General features: G+C 37.6%; 1 protein-coding gene across 1 annotated transcript in view; it reads right to left on the bottom strand.

Moving 5' to 3' along the window:
- Positions 1-26,297, bottom strand: part of MICU2 (mitochondrial calcium uptake 2) — a 155,307-nt gene extending 129,010 nt beyond the window's left edge. The window contains exon 1 of the mRNA XM_054813967.1: positions 25,891-26,297. Coding sequence (XP_054669942.1) covers positions 25,891-26,169 — 279 coding nt within the window. The 5' untranslated portion in view covers positions 26,170-26,297. The remainder of the gene's footprint in view (positions 1-25,890) is intronic.
- Between the last annotated feature and the right edge of the window lie 322 nt (positions 26,298-26,619).

Here is a 26,619-nt window from a genome sequence, read left to right as displayed (position 1 = left end):
TAAAAAGTAGAAACAACTTTTGATGCAGGAGCAAACAGTTCACAAAGGCAGTTACATCCTGAATCAAAGAGCTACTAATAGTAACTGTAATATATTCATATTAAACCTCTTTGGAATAACAAATAATATATCCATTTTTATAAAGTTAAAATTTCACAAAAGTAAGCTACGTGAAAATGAAGAGGCTAGTTATAAGGAGCACCTCGCAGCATAAATGCTTACATGTGACAGGGATCATCTGCAAAATGGTTAGAAGCTCACAGCAAATACACATCACTTATTAATAACAAGCAAGCTAAAATAACAAAAAAGCCCCAGAAAAGCCAGTCTGATTAAAAACAACATTGGAGAAGGCTATTCTAGGTAGAAAAGCATCTTTTTAAAGTGGCCGTTGCTCCAAAATGGTGAAAACGGGGTGGGGGAGGACGCCCCATAAACTTTAGCTAGTTAACTAGAAATTGTGAAAAAGTAGGGCAAAAGTAAGTTTTAAACCCAGCTTTCTAAGAACTCTCTCAATTCAAACCTGTTCCAAGTACATGAAGATAAGAAAGGATCAGTAGGGTAAATATGTGATTGAGACATGAAGGAAGAGCTCAAGCAGAAGTACCAGAAAAACTACACTGATTTTTCTTTTTTTTTTTTGCCCTGACGTTCACTATAGAAGAGCTGATGGAAGTTGCTGCAACAGTCTTTCTCCAGAGTAGAACAGAGAAAGTATTTTAAGCAATCATCAGCAGAAGATAATCTAGATAAAGCCATTAACAAGAAGTCATTAGGATCTGACAGTATTTACCAAAAATTTTCAGACACATTAAAATATAAACAACTGTGGTGTGAAAAACTATAAGACAGCAATGAGAGTCCGATACTCTATACTTTAAACAAAAAAATTAGCTTTCTGGGAGCAGGCAGGGAATTCTGGTACAGATGAGTCAGGCCTGCACCACAACAAACAGTTTAAACTGTAATAAAACCAGCAAGACTAAGCATATGGATAAATACACTGGAAGAGTCAACAACTTTTGTAGAGGGAAGTCATTACTACTAGAAGTAGTTGAAGGATTGATAAGTAGGTGTGTAAGTGTGATTTTAGTCACGCAACAGATCTGAGTTTTTGAATGGTAACAACAAATGGTAAGGAATCTCCTAAAAGAACTGTGCTAACTCAGGACAAAAGAGAAGCTCCTCACAGAATTAAACAACTCCTTAAAACAAAGCAAAATAAGAGCAGAAATAAACAGTTTTTCATGTGAGAGCTTTTACCAGTAAAGTTCCTAAAGGGTCAATGTGGTTCAGTACATCTCAGATCTAGAAAGCCGATTCAAAAAAGTCAAAAGGCTCACTAATTATAGAAAATTATTCAGTGTAATCAAAAATAAATCTGATCACAGGTATAAATGATTGAAGGACAAAATTCCATGTAAATGCAAAAGAAGGCACATAGAAAAAAATATTACACATGATGAATGATACCAGTTCTGTTACTAGTTTAGGGGGGCAGGGGGGAGGAGGACTGGAATCATCATGCATGGTTCTCTGAATACATCAGCTAAAATTCCAACAGCTGTCAAAAAGACAAATCTAAGGCTAGGATCATCAGGAAACGATGAATGAAGAGGAAAAAAAAAAAAGAAAATCACTGTGCCACTAGCGTACCCGCATTTTTGAATACTGTACACAATTCTCATCATTCTTCTTCCACATCTTAAAAATGTGAATGCAGAGCCAGAAAAGATACAGAGAAGACAAAGACTATTACAGGTAAGGGTTAGCTTCTAGATAGAAAACAAATAAATCAAACAGAGCAACATGACAGAAACAGGTTAACTAGGTTTACTGTTCCTAGCTCTGAACCTACAATCAAAAGAATTAGTAAATTTTTAAAAGCTGCAGCCTCAAAATGAGAACATTAACTTCCAGTAATTACCAAAACCAATTCAACCTGAAATGCCAAAAAGAAATCATTAGATTGGACATGTCTCCCAGTTTAGCCATACAGCAAAACAGACTGGACTGATGTGCTCAGAGGAAAGCTTAACATTTAAGTCCACGGAGCAGAAAGCCAGAGAAAATGAACCCAGTTATCAGCGTACCCTCAAAGCATGTGTGCGGCAGGAGGCAAGAAAAGCACAGCTTCCTCCTAATGGCGATGTTACAACTTTCAAAAGTTTATAAACAAATATTTTCATTTATCTGATGCCAACTCAAGAGTTTTGCTAACGTCTTTTACAAAATGGCACTGTCTGGTATACAACATAAGTTGCGCTGTGTCAAATACACTAACACTGTTGTTTTCGGATGACTAAACTGTAGAACTTGTCTTTTCAAGTTCCTAACAAGAAAGTTTAATACACAACTGGCCATAAACGCAGCTTGGGACTTGTTAGGCAGGACCATTTTTATAATATAGGTAACTTGAAAAAGTGATTTGAATATTGATATTTAATAAAGATATACAAGATAAAGCACAAGTCTAATGAAAACAGCATCATCAGGCAGCCAAGCAATTAATATCGGAAATTAAGTGCATTTGCACGCTTCTGCTGAACGTGTAAGTTTTTCCCAATTTCTACTGCTTACATATTAATACAGTTGAAAAATAGTTCTTGCAGCTGGTATGTTGATATCTTTATTGCTACACAGCGGGGTACTAGTCTCTTGCAAAGGTAGACTTCTAGTAAATAGCTGTCAACAAGTCTATGCATGAATGAAGTCAAATTACAAATAGTAAAGGAACAGGTTTTTGAACTTAATGCCAGCAAAATATCATGTATCTAATCCATGAAAGAATTACAGAGCTCAAGACTGCTATTATTTTATTATCCATACCATTTACTTTTTGATCTGCTCCACGGCTCTGAACTTACTAATCAATGGTACTTACTACCAGTAGTTTACCAATAACAAGTCTCTATGTATATACAATAGGAAACATTTTAATTTAAAATTATATATGTATTTTATTATATCTGCAAAAATTATAAATACCTAAAAATGTTACTGGCAAAATCAAATACACCTTTAGTAGCAAGCAATTTGGTTAAGTCCTCTGAAATCTCTGCATCTAATTTTTACAGTTGCTTATCAAGTGCAGGTCTGTTTTGTCAATAAGAAAAAGTACAAATGACTGGAACTGCTTCCTAGGAGTAAAACTAGGAGTAAAAGCTCTTGCATTAAAAAAACCTCCAGCAACAAAACAAACCCACTCCCCACACTGCACAAACACTAACTCATCGCCCTCCAATTCCACAAGTACAACCCCTATTTCATATCCTATGGTCTGCACAAGAAACTCGCAAGCACGCACAACACAACACAACTGTGTCAATGCTTCTGCTTGTCCTTTGGAATGACATGCAGCACCAATTTTGGCCATCTTTCTGCCATACCAGTTTAAAGCGCTGCAATTTTACTCATAATTAAAATGAAACCACCTATATATTAATCTTTATTTAAATTACTTAAGCTACTAACTGCTTAAGAAAACAATCTACACAGTTATTTAAAGGCAATGAAAAAGGCATGTGCTATAATGAAAATTAATCTTTTCATAAAAGCACTATTACACAGAAAACAATTTGTCTTCTAACGCAGTAAGAGGTTTGTAACCAAGGAACACCCGAGAATCACAGTATTGATGATACAGTGCATATATTGATATAATATATATTAATTCTTCCATATTTAATCATAAGCACAAAATATTTGTATTTTTTCCATCTCCTAGCGGTTTTGCATGGATGAGTCTTAGAAAAATTACAGATCACTTCACAGATTCCAATTAAATCCATTAACTGTTGCTAGGAGAGTGAAGTAGAACAAGTGATCATAAAAACAATGTAGGTTTGGGGGTTTTTTTTTAAATACACACAAACCTGATAAGAATCACTGTACTTCAATTACTAAAATTTGTAGGTGGTGTCTGGAAAGCCTGCAATTATTTGTGACTATGTGAAAAAATCAGAAATAGGTTTTGACTGTCTGGTGTGAAAGAATAATCAAATGATTAAGATAAAAACCCAGATCAAGAGGAACCAGGAGTGCTCTGTTAATCCTCCCTGGGCACCACGTTACTCACAAATTCCATGTTCCGTATACTTAAATATGGACCCCAAGTAAGGAATGATCACAGGCAACAGATTTGAAGAAAGCATGACATGGAAGATTAATGATAAGTAATGAAGACTGTGTGAATGGTCTGTGAACGGCCTGGCATAACACAAGATTAATGTGTCAGAGAACAGTATCTTCTCTCACAACTGCTACATGCCATCACATCACATAACAATGCTAATAAAATGTTAGCAATCATCAAGCCTTATCCTTTTTAAGTTGCAGGCATCAAGTACTGGCACATATGGACAGAGTAATTCAAGAAAAGCAAGAACTTTGAGTTTATCCCTGGAGTAAAACCATGAATGACGTAGTAAAAAATCACCTTTTTTTTTTTTTTTTAGAAGCATGACAATACTTAAAAGATTGGGAAAAAAACCCCAAACCCTGGCAATTTACTTCATTTATACACAGAAATTAAAAGCATTCTCCAAATGAAGCAACTTCCAATGGTCAATACATCATTAGGGATGGGGAAGAGGTATCCCCAAATAACCACTCAAGGCCCTGCCACAGTCAGCAGTATTCAAGGAGGATACCTACCAAAAGCGCTACCAGGTAGCACAAAACTCACTTTGCTGGTGAAACACCAGTGAGCGTGACAGCTCCTACTACACAGTGTTGACCCTTACTAAGCTGGGTCATAGTTTTGTTTCCAGTTTGATTAGAAGAAAGTATAGGAAGGAAAGCAAATTAGCTGGGCTGAGCAGTAGCCTGAGTAATTTACTGATAATTATAAGGACCAATTCTTATGGTCTCTACCCAGGCTTTAGATAGAACAGTCATATTGATTACAATCTGTATGCATAATAGCATCTGAAAGCATTATTTAAATAAAATTCAGCCCAGCTCTTTCACTGTACTTTTGTTGTCTGGAATCTCTAACCCTACAGGTCACATGTCAATTAAGCAACCACTTATTAAATCCATTTTTCTTGAAGTAATCTTCAACCAAGTTTTTCTAAGCTATTATTTTTTCCACTTCAAAAGATAGAACACCAGAGATCAGAAGCTTTGGGATGCCACTCCCACATCACTTAGCAATGTCCATTTTTTATAATGATTGGGAAAACCAGGAAGGAACTTCCTAAGTACAATTACAAATTTGGAAGAATACCAAACTATAGAGAGTTAGGTACAATGTGCATGCTTAGAATATTTGTTGTGCTTCTAGTTTTTCCTCAGGTATGAACACTATGAACTTAGATCAATTTGAATATCAACGGAGTGTGCCAATCATGATGCAAGCACTTGATGTTCCAATTAAAGGGCTTTTTTCCACCCTTGTGAGGAACTGGGTTTGGCACAAAACAGAACTCAAAAGCCCATCTAAAGCCCAGCTCTCCCTCCTTCCCCTTCTCCCCACCAATACACACTAAAAGGTAAAAATATTTATTTCTTATAAAACCAAGCAAATCCAATCACAAAATAAAATGAAGTTTCACAGGTTTTAAAATAAGCAATACCAAATGAGGTTTTTTGAACTTCTAGTGTATCTGCTTAGCGAAAAGAGTGAATTATTAATCCAGGCATGATTTCAATGAAGGGTCAAGTCAAATGGAGCCTACACAGAAATTACAGTAATATTTTTCCGTACCCTGTTCATGAAATAAAACCAATTTAGCTTTTTAATTAGCAAAAACCTTTAAAGAAAGCTTTAAAAGTTGATATTAGGCAATGCAAATTACAGTCCTTGCAATTTTATTCATTAATTATTCTAAACCCCACAGCTAATGTTATGTCTAAATATTAATTCCTTAAAAGAAAATGGCTTCAAGCTAGTCATTAAAGCTTCTACTGAGGGAAGCCCAAGCTATCTTTAACACGGTAGCTAAAGAACCCTAACGCATTACAGAAGGCAGCTAAACAGAATGCATGTAATTACTTTCAGTGTGAACACAAAGTAACTCTTAAAAAACCCCACTGCTTTCCAATTAATATTTTGTGCATATTTTCATTATTTATATTTAACATTTTGCACCTAGTTACTAAGATACACAACTGCTCACTATTCATTCTATTATAAAAGAAGTTTGAAGCTTATGGTTCTGTATACTTTCTGACCTGTAAATCATGTAACTCTACATTTTGGTTAGCACAGCAATATCTGTAAAAATTAGTTACAAGAATTTTTAAAAAGTTACTTGGCTTTGGTTACTTGTGCATGGACAACTTGAAACACATTTTTTGGCTCTTTAAAATGGTACTAAGCTATACTACTTTCTGCAGGAAAAAAACAATTCCATTGTTTGTAACTCACTTTTCATAGTTATTTTTTAGTTTCAGAATAGGATACTGCTCTTCCTTCTTCCTCGAATAAATGCTTGTTTTAAATCAAAATGCACAAAAAGAGACTGGAAGTTCAAAGTGGGAAGAAGGTGTCTGAGGATGCTCTTTAAAGGCAAGAGGAAGACAACATAAAAGCAAACTGGAAGAATTAGAAAATCCTTACCAGGAAGACAGAACAGTAAGTCAGAAATTCCAGTGGGTCATTTTCCCACTCTACACTACTGTGGTGGGTTGACCACATAAGTCACCAACATAAGATCCAGATATTTATTTTCTTATCTTTATTTTGATAGGATTATGGAATGAATTGATAACAGAGTTGAGAAAAAGATGACAAGCTATTTCTCAGTGTTGGGGTTTTTTTTTTGACCCTCAATGTACACATTACTGCCTTTGGTTTAGCTTCATATTAATTTCTCTTTAGAGTGTTGAGTATATAAATGCTTGAGAACACTCAGTAAAAGTTACTAGAAAAGTATAGTTCAACAGCTGGCACAAATACGTTCAGCTACAGTAACAAAAAAATGCCTACTATCAGAACCAGAGGAACTTACAAAAAATGAAGCATGACTCTCCTGTTTGCACAATAGACTATCTAGTGTAAGGCATATTTTATACTGTTTCACACTACTATTGCTGAATTACATCTATTTGTTCTTAAAAACTCTGTCTTCTCAAGTGCTTATAGTTCCCCTTTATTTAACAGAGCTGAGCTTAATGTCTGTTCTCCAAAATGTGTGAAACGTGAACAGGGTTAGACAAGGGCTCTAACCAAGAAACAGAGTTCAACAAAATGCTATATTTAAAAGAAGTCTCTCCAGTGTTAGGAGCTATAACCATCACCAGGGTGTAAGCTGGCAGCAGCTGTGAACGGCTATTTAGGTCCCACGCGTAAATAGCTTTGTTCCAGAAGCATGGAGAATGTTAAATGACAGCATCAAATTAAACACGAGTTTTTTGGACCTTGGCTTCTTTCTGAGCAAAGCTGTGGGAATGGAAGAGAACAGCCGTCAGTGCACTACGTTCCCAATGCTAGAGAAGGAAAATGCCATCCCTTCCTACATGCTTTCCACTGTCCAGTGTATCTAGTTCTTTGCATTCACAACTATAAACAATATTATGCAGCACTTAAAGTAGGAAGATTTTCTAAGAAGGCAAGAAAAGTGAAAGGTAAATCAAACAGTTTAATTTAACAAGCTTAGCTTGTAATAGTACATCTTTGAATAAGGATTAATTGCTATCAACACATCAGAAAAACAAGTAATTTTAAAAATAGATTTTGGCCATTAGGCTCTTAAAAAGTGAATATAAACACTCATGCTAGAAATGCAGATCATTTTATATTTTCAAGGCACAGCATCTCAGTGAAATGCAGGTCAGTTACCTCGGGCATATTAATAACTTTAATCTCAGCACAGCTTGACATTAAATTTTTATCTGAAAATTCTCGTTACAAACCAGTATTTCAATAACAATGAAAAGTAGTCATAGCTGTTAGCATAAAAAGTTGATATTAAAAGTGATAATACTATAAACATTAATATTTTGTGAAATGCTTTCATAACATTTCTTTTTTTATAAACAGGTTGCACACAATCAAACATACCAAGCCACAGTCTATACATTCAGGCTCGCTCTGGTCATTCTGTAAAACAAGTGGCCAAATAATCCCAATAGTCAAAGACAACCTTGGAGGAATTAATTTCACAAGATGGTGTATGCTTGTCATCAGGAGATCTAAGGTAACCCATCCTTCTGAGCAAAGGATGGAGCAGGCGGCCAGCCCTGCAAACATTTCTGAATGTCTTTAAAGTTTTTACTCTAGGAGGCATAATGGGGAGTTGCATGCCTAATTCCTCTTGCTTTTAATGGCCAAGAAAATGGGAAAAGGTGGAGAATTAGGCTGGTGGGGAAAAAGGGAATGATGCTTCTCAGAAGTTGCAGGATGTAAACTTCCATCTTGGACACCTTTAGGGAGTGAGTTTTACTGCAGCGTCTGATTACTTGTTGTTGAAATATACAGGTGCCTTCCACTGATGAAGAAATTCTTTTTCCTTCTGTTCTTCCCCTTTGTGTTCACAAAAATGGATCATATGGTTTTTTCCTCCAGAGTTGCTATAAAATAGCAAACAGCTGTAGCATCAGAATAAGTTGCTAACATGACAGAGAGGTTAAAAGGAAATCCCACCATCACTTAATTTTTGCATGCTAACACCAATAGTGCTCATAAATTAAAAAACATAGATTAAAAAGCCATCATCTTAAGATGATTTGCTTACAATCAGAAATCTAGAGTAGAAACAAGATTCTAATACCCTATTCAAAGTAATAGGAAGTTGAAAGATAGTGCCTGCATAGAAGATTCAAATGGAGATACCTGTGTCTAAGCGTTCAGAAGTCAAACACCACCCTGAACTGAAAAAGCAACTACCAAGAAGTTGCACTGGTAACTAAACTACCTAAACTGTATGCCCGGTCTCCAGCACAACGGACCACAGGGAAGACGAATTACGCAGAGGGCTCAGCATGCTCAGGGAAGGGATTGCACTTAATGCCCCGGAATGTGCCTCGGCAGAATGCCCACGTCCGGCACCACTGGCTGGAATCCAAGCAGATCCATTACCTTCCCTTTATACATCAGCTTACCACATGCCTCGCTGACACCACAGATATGCCTTTCCTCCTCCCCTTTATTTTTAACTTTAGTATCTTTAACACAACGGAGATACATAATGCAGGCTATACCATTAAGAGGGATTTTAAACCCAGTTTAGCACTTGGTAAGTTATTGCGTTATCTTTCCAACTCTAATCTAATACTGGTTTCAAAACAGGCAAATTAAACTAATGATACAGTTCACACAGATGCTTACATGAGTTACACTGAACCAACTGTACTTTGAATACGAAGTTATCTGTGTGTGAACCTTTTAAACACTCCACAAAAACAACTATTTTGACTCATAAAAACAATTATTTTCACTCTAAGTCTCTGAAAAAACAGTCCTTCTTCAGGAAGTTCTTGGTAAACTGAGAGGACAGAGAAAAGCTGATGATACATTTCCTTTCAAAATTCATTTGTTTTTTCCTTTGGCTGTATTTGATGTATTCGGTTATATCCAAATCTGGTTGAGAAACAGCGTACCTTTGAAATTCTGTGCCTCTCTCTCACTCTGGCCCTAAAAGAATCATATTTTTATCACAAGTAAACAATACCATAAGAATCTAAATATTTTTACTTAAAGCCAACAAACAAAAAAGACAACTCTCTTGATTTTTTCTTTTTATAAATTGGCCTTGTATATACTTAATGTAAGACTGGTTTTAAGTCCTGAAGTACCTTGACTGGCAGGAAAAGAACATCACAGTTTCAGTACATCTGAGGAATTTTTTTGTTGTTGTTCAACTTTAAAAAAAAAACATCCTAGAACACCTAATAAGTTGGCTGATAAGACACTTACCTGTGATATGAAAGACACAGAATGAGCTTTGTGTTGTGCTCTATCCAGATCATGGATTTGAGCCTAAATATTTCACATCCTAGCCTTCAGACTCTCCTTATTCTGAAAAATTACCTCTCTATTCTCATTCTAGGCAGTAGAAATCTTCCTAATGTTGTCAAAACAGACATATTCCTATGGTGTAGACTACAACCACCTGGTTTGTTTTCAGCGGGGGAAAAAACTAATTGAAGAAAACTTACTACTACAGAAAAGTCTGAGGCTTTCTGTACCCAAATGCAGATGCCCAGAACTTCCTAGCAGAGTTATCATCATGCTCTGAAGTGCAGCCTTGTTACTTTTAACACAAGGCCGCTAAAACTCCATACCAAACCCGGCATTATGAATACAGCTATTCTCATGCTGATAAGGAAGAGAATTTGAAAACAAAACGCCACCAAGAAATGAATTGCAATACTACACCCCCACAAAAAAAAGTGGGGGAGCTTTTACTCCCCCAGCAAACTCAATCCAGGATTCATGGCTCAGGTAACGTAAGCTCTTATCTGTTTCGCTGCAGTGCATGAGAACCCTGTCATTAGCAACGACCTCAACATACAAGACACTGTACAAAACCAACAAAGATAATCCAAGTTTATATTTGCTGGATAAATTATTTCCATGTAATGAAATTTTCTCCCCCTCTTTTTTTTTTTTTTTTTGAACTTACAATTTTCTCAAGTTTCTTCTGTGTGGGAAGTGATCCTTTCCCCCTTTCCATCCGGAAGAACTTGAAGGTCACTAGCCCTCAACTTCACTAGCCCTCAACTTAACAAATCAAGAAAATAAGCCGTATGGAGCAAACATACTATAAGGAAAGGAGACAGGTTATGAAATGAATAATCAACTAGGAATTCCACAAGATGAAAGCAGTCATCCGTTTTTACAGCCTTTTTTCTACTATTATAGGCTTGTTTTTCACTGTGGTAAGTAGTGCAACTTGGCACTTCAATAAAGTTTCTCACCTCAAGATTTAACAAATGCCACCAAAGAACTCATCAAGACTCTTGCTACTCTTGATTCTCAAGTCAAGGGTACACAAAGTGTGCATATATATATACACATTGATCCTGCCACTTAGTTGCATCATGAATACTAGCAAAGTATTTGATATCATTAAAGTCACATTATTGTTCATAATACTGAGAAAGTATCTCAGCTTTCATTGAAAAACTTCTAGCCCTTACAATTCAGAAGTTTCAAGCCTGGAAGTTCAAAACCAGTAAAAAGAAGCCACATGACCTTAAATAAAAACCTTACATTTTCAGCCAGTTCAATTTTAAGGTTTGATTTATGATTTCTGAACACTTATGACCACTACATGAAGTTCAACTTAGACCATTGTCAAAGCATTGTTTCACCATTAACAGGTTGGTTATGTGTTAGGTAAATTGCTTATAAATACATAGAACAGCAATTTGATTACTTTGAATGTCAGACATTTAAGGGACACTTATTTTATGAATAATGGAAAATTAATTATGCTATTGTGTATATATATTGCATAAAATAACATTTTTTGAGACAACTACAATAACATGGGGTGCCTTCCTCAGTGCCTTATGCATAAACCAGTTCCAGAAATACAGTGGAGCAAACTCTGGAGGACAGCAGATCCACTTTCTCCTCCCCTGCTTCCCCTACTATAAAAGTATTATATTAAATAGAAAGATTGCAGGACCAAAACTGAATAAAGGCAATTTTTGCTGCAAAAGCAGAACTGCCTTTATGATTTGCCTGCATGGAAAGTTTCTCACATTCAGCAAGATATCTCAATAAAAAAAAATTATTCAGCTGATGTATAGGCATGACTGCTGCTAGTATGTTAACTTCAAATTCAATGAAACTATTCATTGACTCTTCTCTTCGTGAAGTATGACCTCTAGGACCAATACACTATCCACAATCAAAAGCACATCACTATTGACTCATGGCTACCTCAACATAACCTGATCATCATCAGTACCTCATTATCTGTCTATCACAGAATGAATCACAGAATGATTTGAGTTGAAGGGACCTCAAAGATCATCTAGGTCCAGATCTATTCCAAGTCTATTCCAGATCTACTCCAAATTTACTGACAGAGAAGACACATTCTACAGCTTGGTGTGGTGACCAAAAGCTTGTTTAATCTTCCCAGTTACAGCAGCTGGTCTAATGAAGGACATTGACTCTATCAACTTTGTTTTGCCAAACTCATGCACAGGGACACTAAATGGGCTAGAAGTGTCCCTCAAGCATACAGGGATGGGAAACCTGACAATCTCCAGGTCTGAAGTAGCAAAATAACAGCCCAGGTATGACCTCCAGGATAACAAGGAAGACTATATTCATAAAGTGTAACACACTTCAAAGAACTGCAAGCAACTTTTAAATCCACTTATGGTGGTCTAGTCAGATCAGCTGGATATTTCTGATGGCCAGAAGTAGATGTACGTAGCATGAATTTATTGATGTGATACACAATCACACATATTCTACTGAACCATACCGAAGGGTCTAATTCCATCATATTAACACCACATTCAGAATTTAATCCCTACACAGCCTGGCCCAGAGCCACTGTGTCTACTTCCCATTACCTGCCACCTTCTAACTCTGTATTCAAAACCGAGCCAAGGCCGGCCGCTCTGCTTCAGCAACGGAGTAGAAACAAGCATTGCTTCCAGCTGGCAAGCGGCAGTGCAGAGCAGTCCCTCATGTGGAGTCTGCTGGTCCTGGAAGTGGTGGAGGGAGAGTGACCCAACCTGCAGGCTATGCGAAGGAGAGAGGACCCAGGACCCTCTACACAACTTCATCCTGCAGTGTCTGCTGTGAGGAAGGAGTCCTGCAGGGAAGACTCCCAGATTCCCACAAAGATCTAATTAACAAGCAATTAGGGGATGAAGAAGCAAGAAAGATGCCCCATTACTCCCACAACTACAGTCTCACAAATCCTTCCCCCAAAAGATTCAGCCATGATTGATGACTCTCAGGATAATCATTCCCTGTTTGCTGTCAGTAAGAGTACCCTGCAATACTGGAAGTGGCACCTCCTACCTCTGCCACAGAGAATGAGCGTACACTGCAAAGAGAAAGCTATCTGTAGTGGAATATTATATACTGCTTTAAGAGTTTTGTAGTCAGATTCCTTGGCGTAAATCACTATTTCTGACAATGCATCTTGATCACACCGCTGTCGTTTCAAGCAGCAGTACTGTTGGAGGGACCTCTTCATCACAAATTCTAAAATGAGGTACCCAGGATAAACATTCAGTAAACTGATGGCATATTAACAGTGAAAGTGCATTATTTTTTATAAAAGTGTTCACATAAGGAATCTGGTATTTATTGCTATACAAAGTCTGCTCAATTAACATATGCAACATTTCTGGTGCACCTACATCTTCAGATTTTTTTTATATTTTTCACTTTTGAGGCTGAAAAGAAGTAGCATAAATCATAGAATTAAAGAACAACAATGCAACACCATTTGGCAATATGACATTGTCAGTTTTCCAAATTTAACAGCAGCTGGGAAAAAAGTATGTCAGCAATTTCCTACAATGTTTTTCTGGGAGATTGAGTAGGAACATTCCATACAACAGGCATATTCAGAATAAAGGAAAACACTGTGTTCTAGGAAAGTACTTTTATACACTTTACACTGTTTATTATCCGTGATGGTTCTTGAGCTAAGCTGAAAATTTAAAGTTTTAACTGATTTTTTTTTTAAATCCAAAACCAGAAGACTTGCTTTATTTTTTGCCAGTTTTGTTTTCCATGTTGAGTCCTTCCCATAGGTCACAGCCTAAATGCTGTTACTTATGATTTTTAGGTCTTTAGTACCCTTTTTCAATAAAGTTGCTGGAGAGAGCTCAAGACAGACAAGCACAAATTTCTTTACAGAAGTGCTTAACTACAGCCCTATGTGAAAAATGAACAATTATTTTTTCCCAGAAGGAGAAATACTGCAGCAGTAATACACACACATGCAATAACCACCAAGCTATAAAAACAAACTCCAGCTCTGATATAATACAGAAATTGATTTACTTTGGCAAATTAAAATACACATTTTAACTGCACACCACAAAACAGAGCATGTTTAGCTATTATAAATTAATCCAAATATATTTTAAGATTTTGTTGAGAAGCTTCCATATGGGAAGGTCTGGCTATATCCAATTTAAATGAAAAGAGCTCATAGATCTTAAAAAACCCTGTCACTTCAGAATAAATAGCAGCATGCCCTGCCAGATAATCTGGTGGAGTGTTAGAAGAAAATAATTTCAGACAAAATAAGTCACAGCACAAGAAAAGCATCTGCACATTGTGGAGCTCACCCAACTGAGCAGAAATGGAATCTGCATATTGTTTAAGTAGCTCTATTTCCATCACTCAGTTGTTTCTCACGTGCTTATAAACATCCCTCGCCTAACCACAGGATTTCTGTAGAATCAAAATATGAAAAAGTACGTTTCTCCTACTGCAAACTTACAAAAACACGTCCACATTTTCTAAGTAGCTGCTGTAACTGCATCATTAAAAAAAACCCAACAAATTTCAGTAACACAAAAATTTCAGGAAGACAAACCAGATCTTACACTTGTCTGAAGAACTGAAAATATGTTTTCTCTGATCTATGCATGTTAGTAGCAAAACTCTTTCTCCCCCCACCCATCCCCGCCCCTTACTTAAACAAAACAAGTAACTCTCCGGGATGTTCTGTGGACACCACTCTCTGCAAGAAGTAGAAAAGCTACTCTTAAGTGGAGATGGATCTCATGAAGAACAGTTATGCATTAAGAACCAGAAACCCATCTAATGTGAACAATTAAATCAAGTATCAATTCTCATCATTTGTTCCCTATTGAAAAGTACAGATTTTATATTAACGCTTTACCTAACATAAAAGCATCTGAATTGCTCTGGGAAACCCCGGTTCTAAATTGATGCATGTTTTGTATTGGTTTTTTGTCTTTTGGAGATTACAGTGTTTATTCCTGCAGTTTCACACCTTCAGCAGAAGCTTGTCATGTTTTACTTATTCCCACATACAGCAGTGATACTACTGTATCCCCTTATGCTGAAGACCATCAAGAGTACTTTTCAGTACAAAAGGGTACCAGATGTTTTATCAGTCAGCTTTACTGCATTTCTAAGTAAGAGCCATACTCTAATGCATTCCCCTCAGGTAAACAAGCAAGGGAAAACATTTCACTTTGTGACAATTCCAGGCTACTGAGACCACTGTCACTTTGCACTTAAACAATTTAAGGTTATAAGGTAAAGGTAAAAAGCAGTATCTTAGTCTCCATGCTGAGTATTACTTTGATTTTGCATTTCCTGGAAAAAACACCAAATTACCAGACAAGTCCACAGTTGCTTCAAGAACAAACCTGGAGAGAACTGGTACAGAAGCTGTAATGCAGCCCCAAACCAATTCTTCTGTCATTAAGCTCTGGTGCCTTCTAATTTTCAAAGTTTTAGAAAAGGGTAAGCAGATCATCAAAGAACGTGGTCAATACGTAACCATTAAGACTTCTGTACTGAAAATAAAGTTCATTTTGGCAACTTTGTGAGAGAATACTATACAATTACAAGGTCCATTTCACCATGGTGAGCAATACGACAGCACAGAACTTTCCACTTTCCTCCTTGGCAAGATTTCACATCGGCATGTGCATGCAGTCAAGTTCAAAGCCCAGCCTGGCTCGGCAGCATACAGCCCTCTGCCTCTTACAGGGCCACCAGAAGGAGCCTTTAATGGAACTTCAGGCAGAATGCATCTTTTAAATTCTGGGCATATCTGACAATTTATATTAGAAACTTGCAAAATAAATCACATAACTTCATTATTAATACAGTCTTATATTTATTTTTTATTACTGCATTCACACAGTCTGTATTTTAAGTCGATTTCATACATATGCATACTATTATATCCCTACTAATACATATAAAGTATAAATTTACATTATAGATATATACTTATATAGCTTTATATGCAGTTCAAAGTATTTTATTTTAATATTCTATTATAATTTGGTAATAGATTATTAGTGTAATATGGCACTATCTCCAATAATAGGCATTATAAAAAAATGCCTACTTTTAAAAAAAGAAAGATTAAGAAGAAGAAGGAAATCAGTGTTTCCAGAAATAATTTATTTCATGTAAATTTTTCATCTATGCTAGAGTTAGTGTCTGCAGTTTTTGGAGCGAGACGAAGGAGTTTCTCTGCTGATTTGGCAAAGGAGCAGGGAAGGTATCAGTGCTGATAAGATAATATTTATTAGCTACATCTGCTATAGCTTCTTTTTATAGACTCCATCAGTGCAGGACAGTCACTCTTGAAATTTCTCCTACCCTCAAAGGGACACAAACCTTGAAGAACTACTTTAAATGCTGTTTAAAGCTGACAAGACTCCCTTCTCTTGTCTTTCCATTCATAGTGTAATAAAAACCTTCATGAGTAGCCGTAAGGAGATATAGCCTACTATGTATATTCTGAATGAGCATTTCACATAGGTTTATCTGTCATTTATCTTTGATGATTATTTTAGCTAGTGTCTTTTTGGAATAATATTCAAGCAAAATTAAGCCTCGTTACATTAAGTAACTTTAATATAAGAACCATAGTAAAAAGAAAATTAGACAACATTACAATGTACCAAAATTTAGTGACCTAAAAATACCCAATGTAGAAAATCAGGAGATGGAATAAATAGAGCTAATGCTATTGTTACAGTTATCACCAGTGAGTCTATCTAAGTTTATCCACAGCACACATTAAACTAGACTCTGAGTTATTTCCTCTTTTTCTGTCTATCTTATGTTTCCAAGATCCTGACCCACTTGTAACGAATACCCATATTCAGCCAGCAACAGTCTTTACAGAAAGGTCTGCAAGGAAGTGTAATACAGCACGCTATCAGCAAACACATTTGAAAAAGTACAAAACAGGAGCAACAGAATAGATGCTACTGCTTGTACACAACAGATCATTTCTTACAAAAAAAAAAAAAGGCTAATTATCACTATGTTCAAAGTTTTTAGAACAAGAAACAACAGAGCTTCCATCTAAGAAAGCAGACAAAAAAAGAAAAATTAGAGTATCTATTTTGAAATCATCTAGAGTATTTACTGGAGGAAAAGTCTCATATCCCCACTAAATAAATATTAGTTTCTTCTCTGGGATCTTTGTTAAAAATCAGAAAATTATTCTGAGCAATTCTTTCTATTCAAAAGGGTTTGGTTTTGGGGTTTTTTTTTAAATTTTCAGGCAAGCTATTTTCTTATCTGTTTATGTTTGTCCACTAAGGTTAGTGTTTGAGTCTGTGGCTGTTTATGTTTGTCCACTAACATAAACAGCCAAAGATTCTCAAACACTAACCTTTTTTACACTGCAATTAAAACAGTAGCTAAAACCACAACAAAACCATGCAGCTTAACTCATTCCATCTGTCCCCATGTATCACAGTGCCTAGAAAGAATGTTAGTTAGATTTTACTTAATCACTGAAGTCATATAGCAAGAGTGAATTCAAGTAAAAGGCGACAGATCAGATGAAAGATAGTTAAATTTTAACCTTGACCCCTAAGATTACATTTGACATTATGTTGTTTTAGTATCAGTGAAGACACCTGCACAAAGAATCTCCATGCACACAGAGAAGGGAATAAACGTAAATATTTTCAAAGCCAAAAACTTCAGGATATAAATGTCTCACATTGAAAAAGCTGAAAAGGATACCATATATTTAAAGTGGAGAAACAAATGCACATCCATAAGTAATATTTAAGTCTATAATTAATTATAACATCATGGTCCTACAGATTCCATACTCTCTATACCACATTCTATTTTAGGCACACAACATGACAATGTCTGTATGTCACTAATGCTGAGAATGATGTTTGTGATATATTTAATATCTCAGTTATTGATTTAGACTGCTTGGTGGATACCTGATACATACAATATTTCCATAACACAGTGAAATACAGAATTAAACAAGAGGTAGCTAAGGTTACCCTGGTTGGCTGCACAAGAGGAACAGTTTCAGAAAGACTGAAGTATATTTAAGGAAGAGAAAAAAGATTACAAGAGGCTGAGCTGGCAATCTAATTCCAAAAAGCTCTTCTTGTATGGGAGATTCATATTTACTGACGCTTAAAAACTGGAGGAATGTTGTTTTAACATGCATTTTTTGACCACATACTATTTTCATAATATTTTGGGACTATTAACTGAAACTCATTCATTCTAGATGAATTAGGAGGCAACAATGTTATCAAGGCATTTAAATGCACAGAACCAAACCAATTATATATTGTAGTTTACTTCTAGATGCACGGTAAAAAAAACACTTAATAGGAACATATTGACATGATATACCAGAGTTAGAAGGCATATGCATGAATTGTGTTAAACTCTCTCTTATGCAGCCATAGACTATTGATATCTCAGTTGTGTAATAAAAAATTGACTACCCATTTCCTGTTCAAAAATAGTATTTAATGTGTTTACCTACAGAGTTGACTGCCTTATTATGATCTAAGACAACATTTTTCGGTAATATTTATAGAGACAGCAAATATAGCAGGAAAGATACAGCAGAAAGTAAACCACGAAGTTGGCAGAGGGATGCCACCACACGCCAACAAGAGCACTGCCTGCAGCTCACTGCATTTCTATACCGAGCCTCTCCAGTGCTGGGCACTGCTGTAAAGAAACATCATGGGTTCAAAGCCCCTTGAATCAAACTGGGCCCCCCGAAGGCTGCTAGTTTTGCAGATTCTTCAGTGGGAAGAAGATTTAAAGGCACCATCTTGCAGAAGGACCCAACCTGAAAATGCAGTAACACCTTTCCAACCGTGCTACAACCAGAACAGAAATCTAAGGCTGTGCAGGGACCACTGCCTGGCTCCATGCACTACATCCCGGTTCACTGTACAGCACAATATGTTCTGTCATGAAGAAAGAACAATGGTCAGCAGCAAAATAAGATGCAAAAAAACATAAGGACAACATTTTATGGAAGGGACAAGGTAAAACAGGGGAGAGATTTTTAGAAAAACAATCAAAAAATATAATTCTTACTTAAAAACACTCCAACCCACAACAGCAATGGTAATTTCAATGAATTTTACATGGTCTTGTTTTAATACACAGATTTTAAGCATTAATGATGTGAGCATGTGGTCAGGTTTGCACCAGCAGAATTCAAATATGAGGTTTCTTGGAGGCCTGCAAGCTATCACTGAGTATCATGTCTGATGTGGATTAAAAGCATTTGCATTAAGCTTCAAAAACCTGTCAAAGCATTATGCTGCAAACTTTTACTTTATACGTGCTTAATTTTACTTTGTGAGCATCCTAGTAATCTATTATATGTGCTGCTACATTTGCATTCTCACTTAATTTCTAATAGAATAAAGACTCAGAGATAAAAACACCTTAAAGTATTACGTGGGACACAAAATCTATTCTAGCATTTTTGATCCAAGAAAAGTGGGCATTTTTTTTCTTTTTATGACAGAGTAAGCACAAGAATCTTCCTGTATATTTCTCAGATTAGACTGCACATATTCTTTCTGGTTTTATTTTAGAACCACATTCCTCCCTCCAGGCGATTCCATACATCATTACAAATCCTTATGCAATTTTATCCTGGGTTCTATATTTATCAAGACACCTCATCTTAATACCAATGTTCTTCTCTCAGCATGAACCAGGCTTTTAAAACAGATTGCAAAGACCCTCACAAAAATTCCCATTCTAACAAGATTCATCATTGCCTCACAATTTAAAGCACTTACACATAATTTATAGATTAAACAATGGTTCCTACAAAGAAATACAGGGTTTTTTTCTATTTGGTGACCGAATTAAAATGCCACATGCATAGTTTTTATCTGCCAAGATCAAAAATCCTTCCCATGCAGTTATTATGCACAGCTTACCTTCCTAAATAACATTATCTATTACAAAAAAATATTCAGAAATATAATGAATGAGAAAGTGTGGGCTAAAAGCAGTGTAAGCATAACTTAAATCACAAAGTGGCCCTGGATACAAAGGATGTGTAAAAAACCATGAAAATCCCAGAGTTACGCACTTTTTCCTTCCACTGCTCTGAAGAAATTACTTCAAGTGATTTAAACAAAATGCTGCTTTTGACATGCATGCACCTGATTACATTTGTTTTGAAAGCATATGTATTTTACACATGTTTATGCCAGAAGTTACCAATCAAGTAAAAATACACTAAACAGGTAACATGCTTATTGGAAATGTTATTTTGCCAATCATCTATTGATTTGGGTTGGAAATTTTACCTGAGTGAAAACCACACACAATACAGCAGAACTTGTCTAAAACAACTATATCTCAGCACTTATCTCTTTGAATACACAGTGCACATCTCAAAGTGTCACCAAGAAACACAGATAGGACTTCACAACTTTTAAAACCATTTTTATCAGCTTCCAAGTCTGGGAGTCCAGAGACTTCTACTAACCCCTCGATAAACTTAAGAGTTACATTTAATTTAAGCACTCTCCCTAGATTATCCTATGAACTGTGTGGCACTGAGTTCTCCATAGCCCTAGATTTGTAAAGAAGTCCTCCAGTATATTATTTTGCCTCTTCCATAGCGGCTGAACAAATGGGGTCTTCCCTGAACGAACCGGTGTTTGGGGAATCCTTTACAGTATTCTGGTTTCTTTAAACAGTGTAAGACAATAGTTCCAAAATAAATTTTTGTGGTGGTTACACATGTAGCCCTGAAAAACTATTCTAAGCTCTAGTTTTAATCATTAGAAGTATTTTACTCCCAGTTGCTTGGAATAACAGTTTTCATATCTTTGCAACACACAAAGTCACCACTACCATGTGTGGCTATCTTTGCTTCTCTTAAGAATCAGTAACATTAGAAAACAGTGAAACATTCAATGCAATTCAAAGGGAAATAAAAAATTTAACACAGTCCAAAAGAGGACTATTTCAATAAACACATTTTAAATAAAATGAAATTTCAGAAATATCAGACAAAAAAAACCCAACCACAAAAGGCACAAATGGTTTGTTAACCATTGTTATAAGCATTATCTTAGTATTTTCAGTATGATTAAATACAACATATGTATTTGTTTAAGACCTCCAGGACACGAGTCGAATCTCTTCTAATCTGGAAGAATTGTAGCACGTTGTTGATGCAACACAAGCAGTAGTAGAAAAGGTAAGATAAACAGAACCAGTTAGACTACAATCATGTAACAGAAAGTACTAACAAGAACAAACAAACAAAAAAATGCTGTTAGTAAGTTGTGTTTTCCTCTTTACCTCAGGTAAGCGTTATCAAATATTTAAGTACCAACTAATGCTCCCACAGCCCTAGAAAAAGAATGCTGAAACAAAATCTTGTTTACCAGCAAACAGACAAGACTTTGCACACATATAACTTCATATATGTGCTAGTAACAACTCCAGTCAGTCTCATTTGGAAAACAGTGACTTAGACTCAGCACAAAATATGACACTCCACAGGGATGGTAACTTTTCATGGGTGAATCAAATTATATTCTTCTTTCTGAAGCTAGTGACTAAACATGTTCATAAAAACCTCAGCAGGGGCAAGAAATGCTGCTTCTGGCAGCCTGCTGCTTCTCAGAGTTTTCTTATCATTTGCAGTTTGTGCACGCGCGAGATTGATGCTACAGTTGCTTGGCAAGTTCCAGATCTAGTTGGAGTGGGGAGGCAGGAGTCATTGCCTCTCACAAAATGCTACAGCCTCCCAACATTTGCCATTCCAAATCCACTTGCACGCTCTTTGGCAATCATGTACTTGATTCTTGACCCTGATAAAGGTAACCTACCTGACTGCAAAGGTGATTCATGATAAACGGCAGATTTTAACCAAAGAATTCCAACAGCTTTAGGCCATATAACTCCACATTAGTACTGCAAACTGCAAGCTCTGAGATAATAAAGACACAGTAGACAACACCCCAAGTCTGATCAAGGTTAGAAATCATATACCACAGTGTCATTTGAACTACACTGCTAAAGAAGAAAAGCAGCCTGTACAGTATCACTGCAGTATGGAGTGCAGTGTGTACATTTTTGACCTGGCTGTGTTGGTTAGGATAACAGAATAAACACTTTTAGTGAAATTCAACATAAATCTTCATTCTAAGTTACACTGGCAGAACAAAAGCTCTTACACACACCCCTTCTTTCTCCCCCCTTTATACAAGCTGACTAGCTCATTTAATTTAAAAAAGATTGATCTAGTTTTTCCCAGCACAGCCTATATCTAGTCTAGGATATTGCCAATGTAGCTTCACTGGTAAATAACAAGTGCAGATAGAACTAAAACCTGGTATCTATAAAACATTAGAAAAAGATATGTTAATTTTGCTATTAAAATCTTTGTACGGTAGAGATTTACAATCAACACTAAGGACTTATTCCACCAGATATTAGCTGCACATTTCCTAACAGTAAGTCAGCAAATGAAGATAGAGAATGAAAATAACTTCATAAATCACTTAAGTTCTAAAGACACAGTTAGTATGAAAGATTACATCTGAGGTAATTTTACATTAAATATAGAAAGTTTTATTATCAATATGCTACCCACTTAATGTAAGCTGTCAGAACAGGTAAGTGGTAGTGAAATGCTGATAAAAGAACAGGCCAAAAAAAGTTTTAAAAAACACAAACCTGAAAATTTATTGCCAGAATAAACAACAATTATACTAGAACACAGTAACCAAACATAACCCACTACAAAATAAACCAGATACTATCCATACAACTCACAAAAGGAAAACAGATTAACTGACCCTGCAGGACCTTTGATTCTGCAAAGACTTGTGGATAGGCTGGAGTTCATTCACTCTGAGCAGAAGTCAGAAGTGTCAACAACCAATATGAGCAGGATTAAAGCCACTGCAGCAGCACGTGAGGACTGGAATTAAAGAAAGATTCAAGAAACTAGGTGACAGGTATCAGTCTTTGACTTTAAAATAATAAAGAGCTCTAGAAGAAAAAAAGAATAAATACTGAATTTACATAAATTTTACTTCAATGTGTTGTTTGCCAGCTTCTATAGTCAATTGTATCTCTGAAGTTGTCTAGAAAAATTTCTGACTAGTTTGATAGAGACTAGTTTTATTGAGACTAATGGAAAATCTAAATAGAGTAATCAACTTCAGCTACTAAACCTAAACAGGAAGCATTTAGAGTGAAGAGTCTGATTCTGCAACAAAGCTATTAATGGTTGTTACATCTCGCTTAAGACAAAATGAGAATTTACTCAAGTGGCTCAAAGGATGCCTACACCAAAGTCCCATACATATATGAAATTGGTCTTAATGACAGAACTTTTTAAACATAATGCAATACTGCTGAAAAACATCACATAACTAAACATAAAAGCATATTCTCTTGGCTCTTTACAGCATGAAGATACACTGTCACTTTGTCAAGTATTTTAAATAATTGCCACCCATTTTGCAGCAATTCATTCTTATGATTCAACAGTAAAGCCTATATTACCAAGGAAAACTGGGAAGTACTGTAGCATAATCTCACTGCATTCTCAAGAGCAAATGCTAGACCTGGTTGATGAGATAGAAGTATAAACATTTCCATGACATATTCCTTTATTACCAAAATGATAATGAAAATTATGCTGTTGAATTTCATATACTTGCCTTAACTTATAATATTTCACATAGCTATGTTGCAAGTATTTTCACTATATGACATATGACAACATGAATGAACTGTTCAGAATTGTTTGCCAGCACAATCTCAAGCAAGGCTGCTTAAGATCAGTTATAATGAAAAGGAATATTAATAGAAAACAAAGTTATCCACTGTTAGAATGTAAAAACTATCTCCATTTAACAGGATTGCACAAGATCTGAACTGAAGAAAGAATGTTTCAAAACATAAAATAAATGTGATATACTTGTTTCAACACTGTTGCTTTTGAGTATTTCCTATTTCTGTCAATAAGAAGCCACAAGTAGCACCTAAACTGCTCAAAAGGCTCGGAGCATGCTACTTTGACTCTATCACTCTGTTCCTCATAGCTTTTACAATCCAGTTCCGCTTTCAGTTTATTGGCCGCAGTGTTATGCTCTGCACGGCCAGTTCTTAGGTAGTTTTAAAAAGCTCAATACGTTAATTGCAGCAACATGGAGCACAAGACACACGGAGAACTTTTGCCTATAACTACAACAGTATCTCCAACAGCTGTTTTACTGGAAAACTAAAAAGTTTAACTTGAATAAACTACTTAACATTTGCAGAGTCCAGCAATTTACTGTCTCCAAAAATGAATACATTAAATAAGCTGTAGACTTTTGGAGTTCCCCTAGAGAATTAAAAAGTGTGCTTGTTGAACTGTCCATGCATTACATGGAAGCTATTCCATGAACACATCAGCACCAGAACTAGATTTCTTCACTCAACACCCTTTAAAAATGATTACTTCCTGCATTTGACACTTTTTATATATACCTACATACATGTCTACTTAGGCAAGAATTCCATACATACATGAAATTGGTCTCAATGACAGAACTTTTTAAACATAATGCAATGCTCCTGAAAAATGTCACATAAGTTATTGTAAAATCATATTCTGTTGGCTCTTTACAACAAGGAGATACATTTCCAGTAGGATTTCTAATGGAGTAACAGATGCCTTCCTCACTAGAGGCTGTATACAGAAAACCAAAGTTTTAACATGTGCTGTTCAAGGAATCAGGACTAATAGTTAATTTATTTAGAAACACGCTTATTTAAAAAAATTGGAGTTTCCTAAGAAGATGCAGCTTAGAAATTCTCCACAATTAAGACGGCAATATAAAAAAAAATCCAAAAATCATTCTTTGTTCTTGACTCAAGAATAAAGGTTGCTATTTATCTGCCTGCCATTCAGTCTGTTCAATATCTGTTAAGAGACAAGACATCAAAGCATACAAACTGTTGAATACTTCCAAAATTTCTTAGCTGTAAGTAGATGAATGGTACTGCAGGCATACACTGACTTCTTCCACTCATCCCACCTAAACCCTCTGGCCTAAAAACCATCTAGGTCTTCTAGTCTTGAAATACCTATAACCAAGTCTAATTGACAGTAACTACTTCTCTGAAGGAAGAACAGGAAAAGGTTCACTATCTCCATGAAAAAAATAAAGTTGGGAAGCATAACTGTATTTTGGAACTTGCAAAGATTATTTTGTAAATAACAACCATCTGTCCTTGCACATAACCTTCTGAGTGTGCATCGATACTCCAAGGCAAGCTACATTTTAACATCCATAGCACACATTTTGAAATTACTAAGAGGAAATCATCCTGTTATGTGTGAGGCATTTCAGACAGTATGAGACATAAACCCACTAATTTCGTGAAATATTCTTTTTTAAGGGGAAAAAAGGTGCACGACTGTCTAACAGCACCTGATACGAAGACCAGGCATCAGGGAAGAGAGAGAAGTACTGAAAGTCACCAGCAAAACGAGGAACTCGGTATAGGCCGTGTGCTTGTGCAAACCACACAGGTTCATCAGGTTGCACGACCAGGGCTGTCAAGCGAACGGGGCAAACGCTCGGTGCTAAGGCAACCCCCCGCCTTATTCCACTGAAGAAAACGGCAAAGTTCTCGTCAATGAGGTGAGGTAGGGCCAGTTTAAGTGACAGAGTGCTGATCCCGGCGGCTGCCAAGGGGGCCGGGGACGCGCATTACCTGCTGGACGACTGAGCGATGAGGGCTCCCGCCGCCAGATCCCGCCTCACGGCGCTGAGGCAGACGAGGTCTGACCACCGCGGACCCCGGCCCGCCCGCATGCCGCTCCTCCGCGCCCGCCCACGGCCTCCCCCGGGCCTCGCAGCCCCGCTCCCGCCCCCGGCGCCGTGCCCCGGCCCTGCCCGCCGGTGGGAGGCGAGGCTGCCAGAGCGGGGATGCTGCCGCTTTACCTGAGCCAGGACCGTCGGGAACACGCCCGGCCGCCCACTGTAACACGCCACCAGGGAGCCTCCCCCAACCAGGGCAGCGGCGGCAGCGACTCTCCAGCTGGGCGGGCGACGCTGGCTCCGAGGGGGCCGCAGCCCGGCCAGCCGCCCCCTCAGCGGAGCGCGGGCAACCGCCACCACCGCCGCTCTCCACGCCGCCATCTTCCCGGAAGCCGCCGTGGCGCCGCCGACATCGAACCGGCCCCTCCGCCACCGCCGGTCGCGGGGCGCCGCGGGGCGCATGCGCAGCGCCGGGCCCGAGGCCGCGGGGCCCCTCGCTGCCCGCCCGGCGGGGCGGTGGTAGCGGCGGCGGGTCTGTCCTGTCGCGGTGGTGCTGTCCCCTGCGAGAGCGCAGCGCGCCGGCCCCGCTCCGTGAGCGGGAGGGAAGCTACCCGCAAACCGGAGGGGACGGTCCTGGCAGAGAGGTAACGCTGGCAGAGGTGCGCAGGGTCTCAGCTGTCACCGGCGCCTTCCCGTGTTGGAAACGCTCCCGGCCCCGGCCCGGGCACTCCTCTCAGGGGTGAGGGGAGGCGGCCTGGCCCCAGCTTCAAGCGTTTCGCTGGAAGCAGGTTAAATGGAGGGGCCGGTCGGCGGGCGGGGGCCCTGCGCGGCCTCGCCCGGGCCTCTGGGGGCTGTAGCTGCCCCTGGCCCTCCGGGAAGGGGAAGGGGCCTGGCCCAGGATCGGGCTCGCCC

This window comes from Grus americana, chromosome 1, assembly GCF_028858705.1.
Source record: "Grus americana isolate bGruAme1 chromosome 1, bGruAme1.mat, whole genome shotgun sequence".
Lineage (NCBI taxonomy): Eukaryota > Metazoa > Chordata > Aves > Gruiformes > Gruidae > Grus > Grus americana.
Note: the sequence above shows the minus strand (reverse complement) of the source record. Positions and strands in the feature narration are given on the sequence as shown.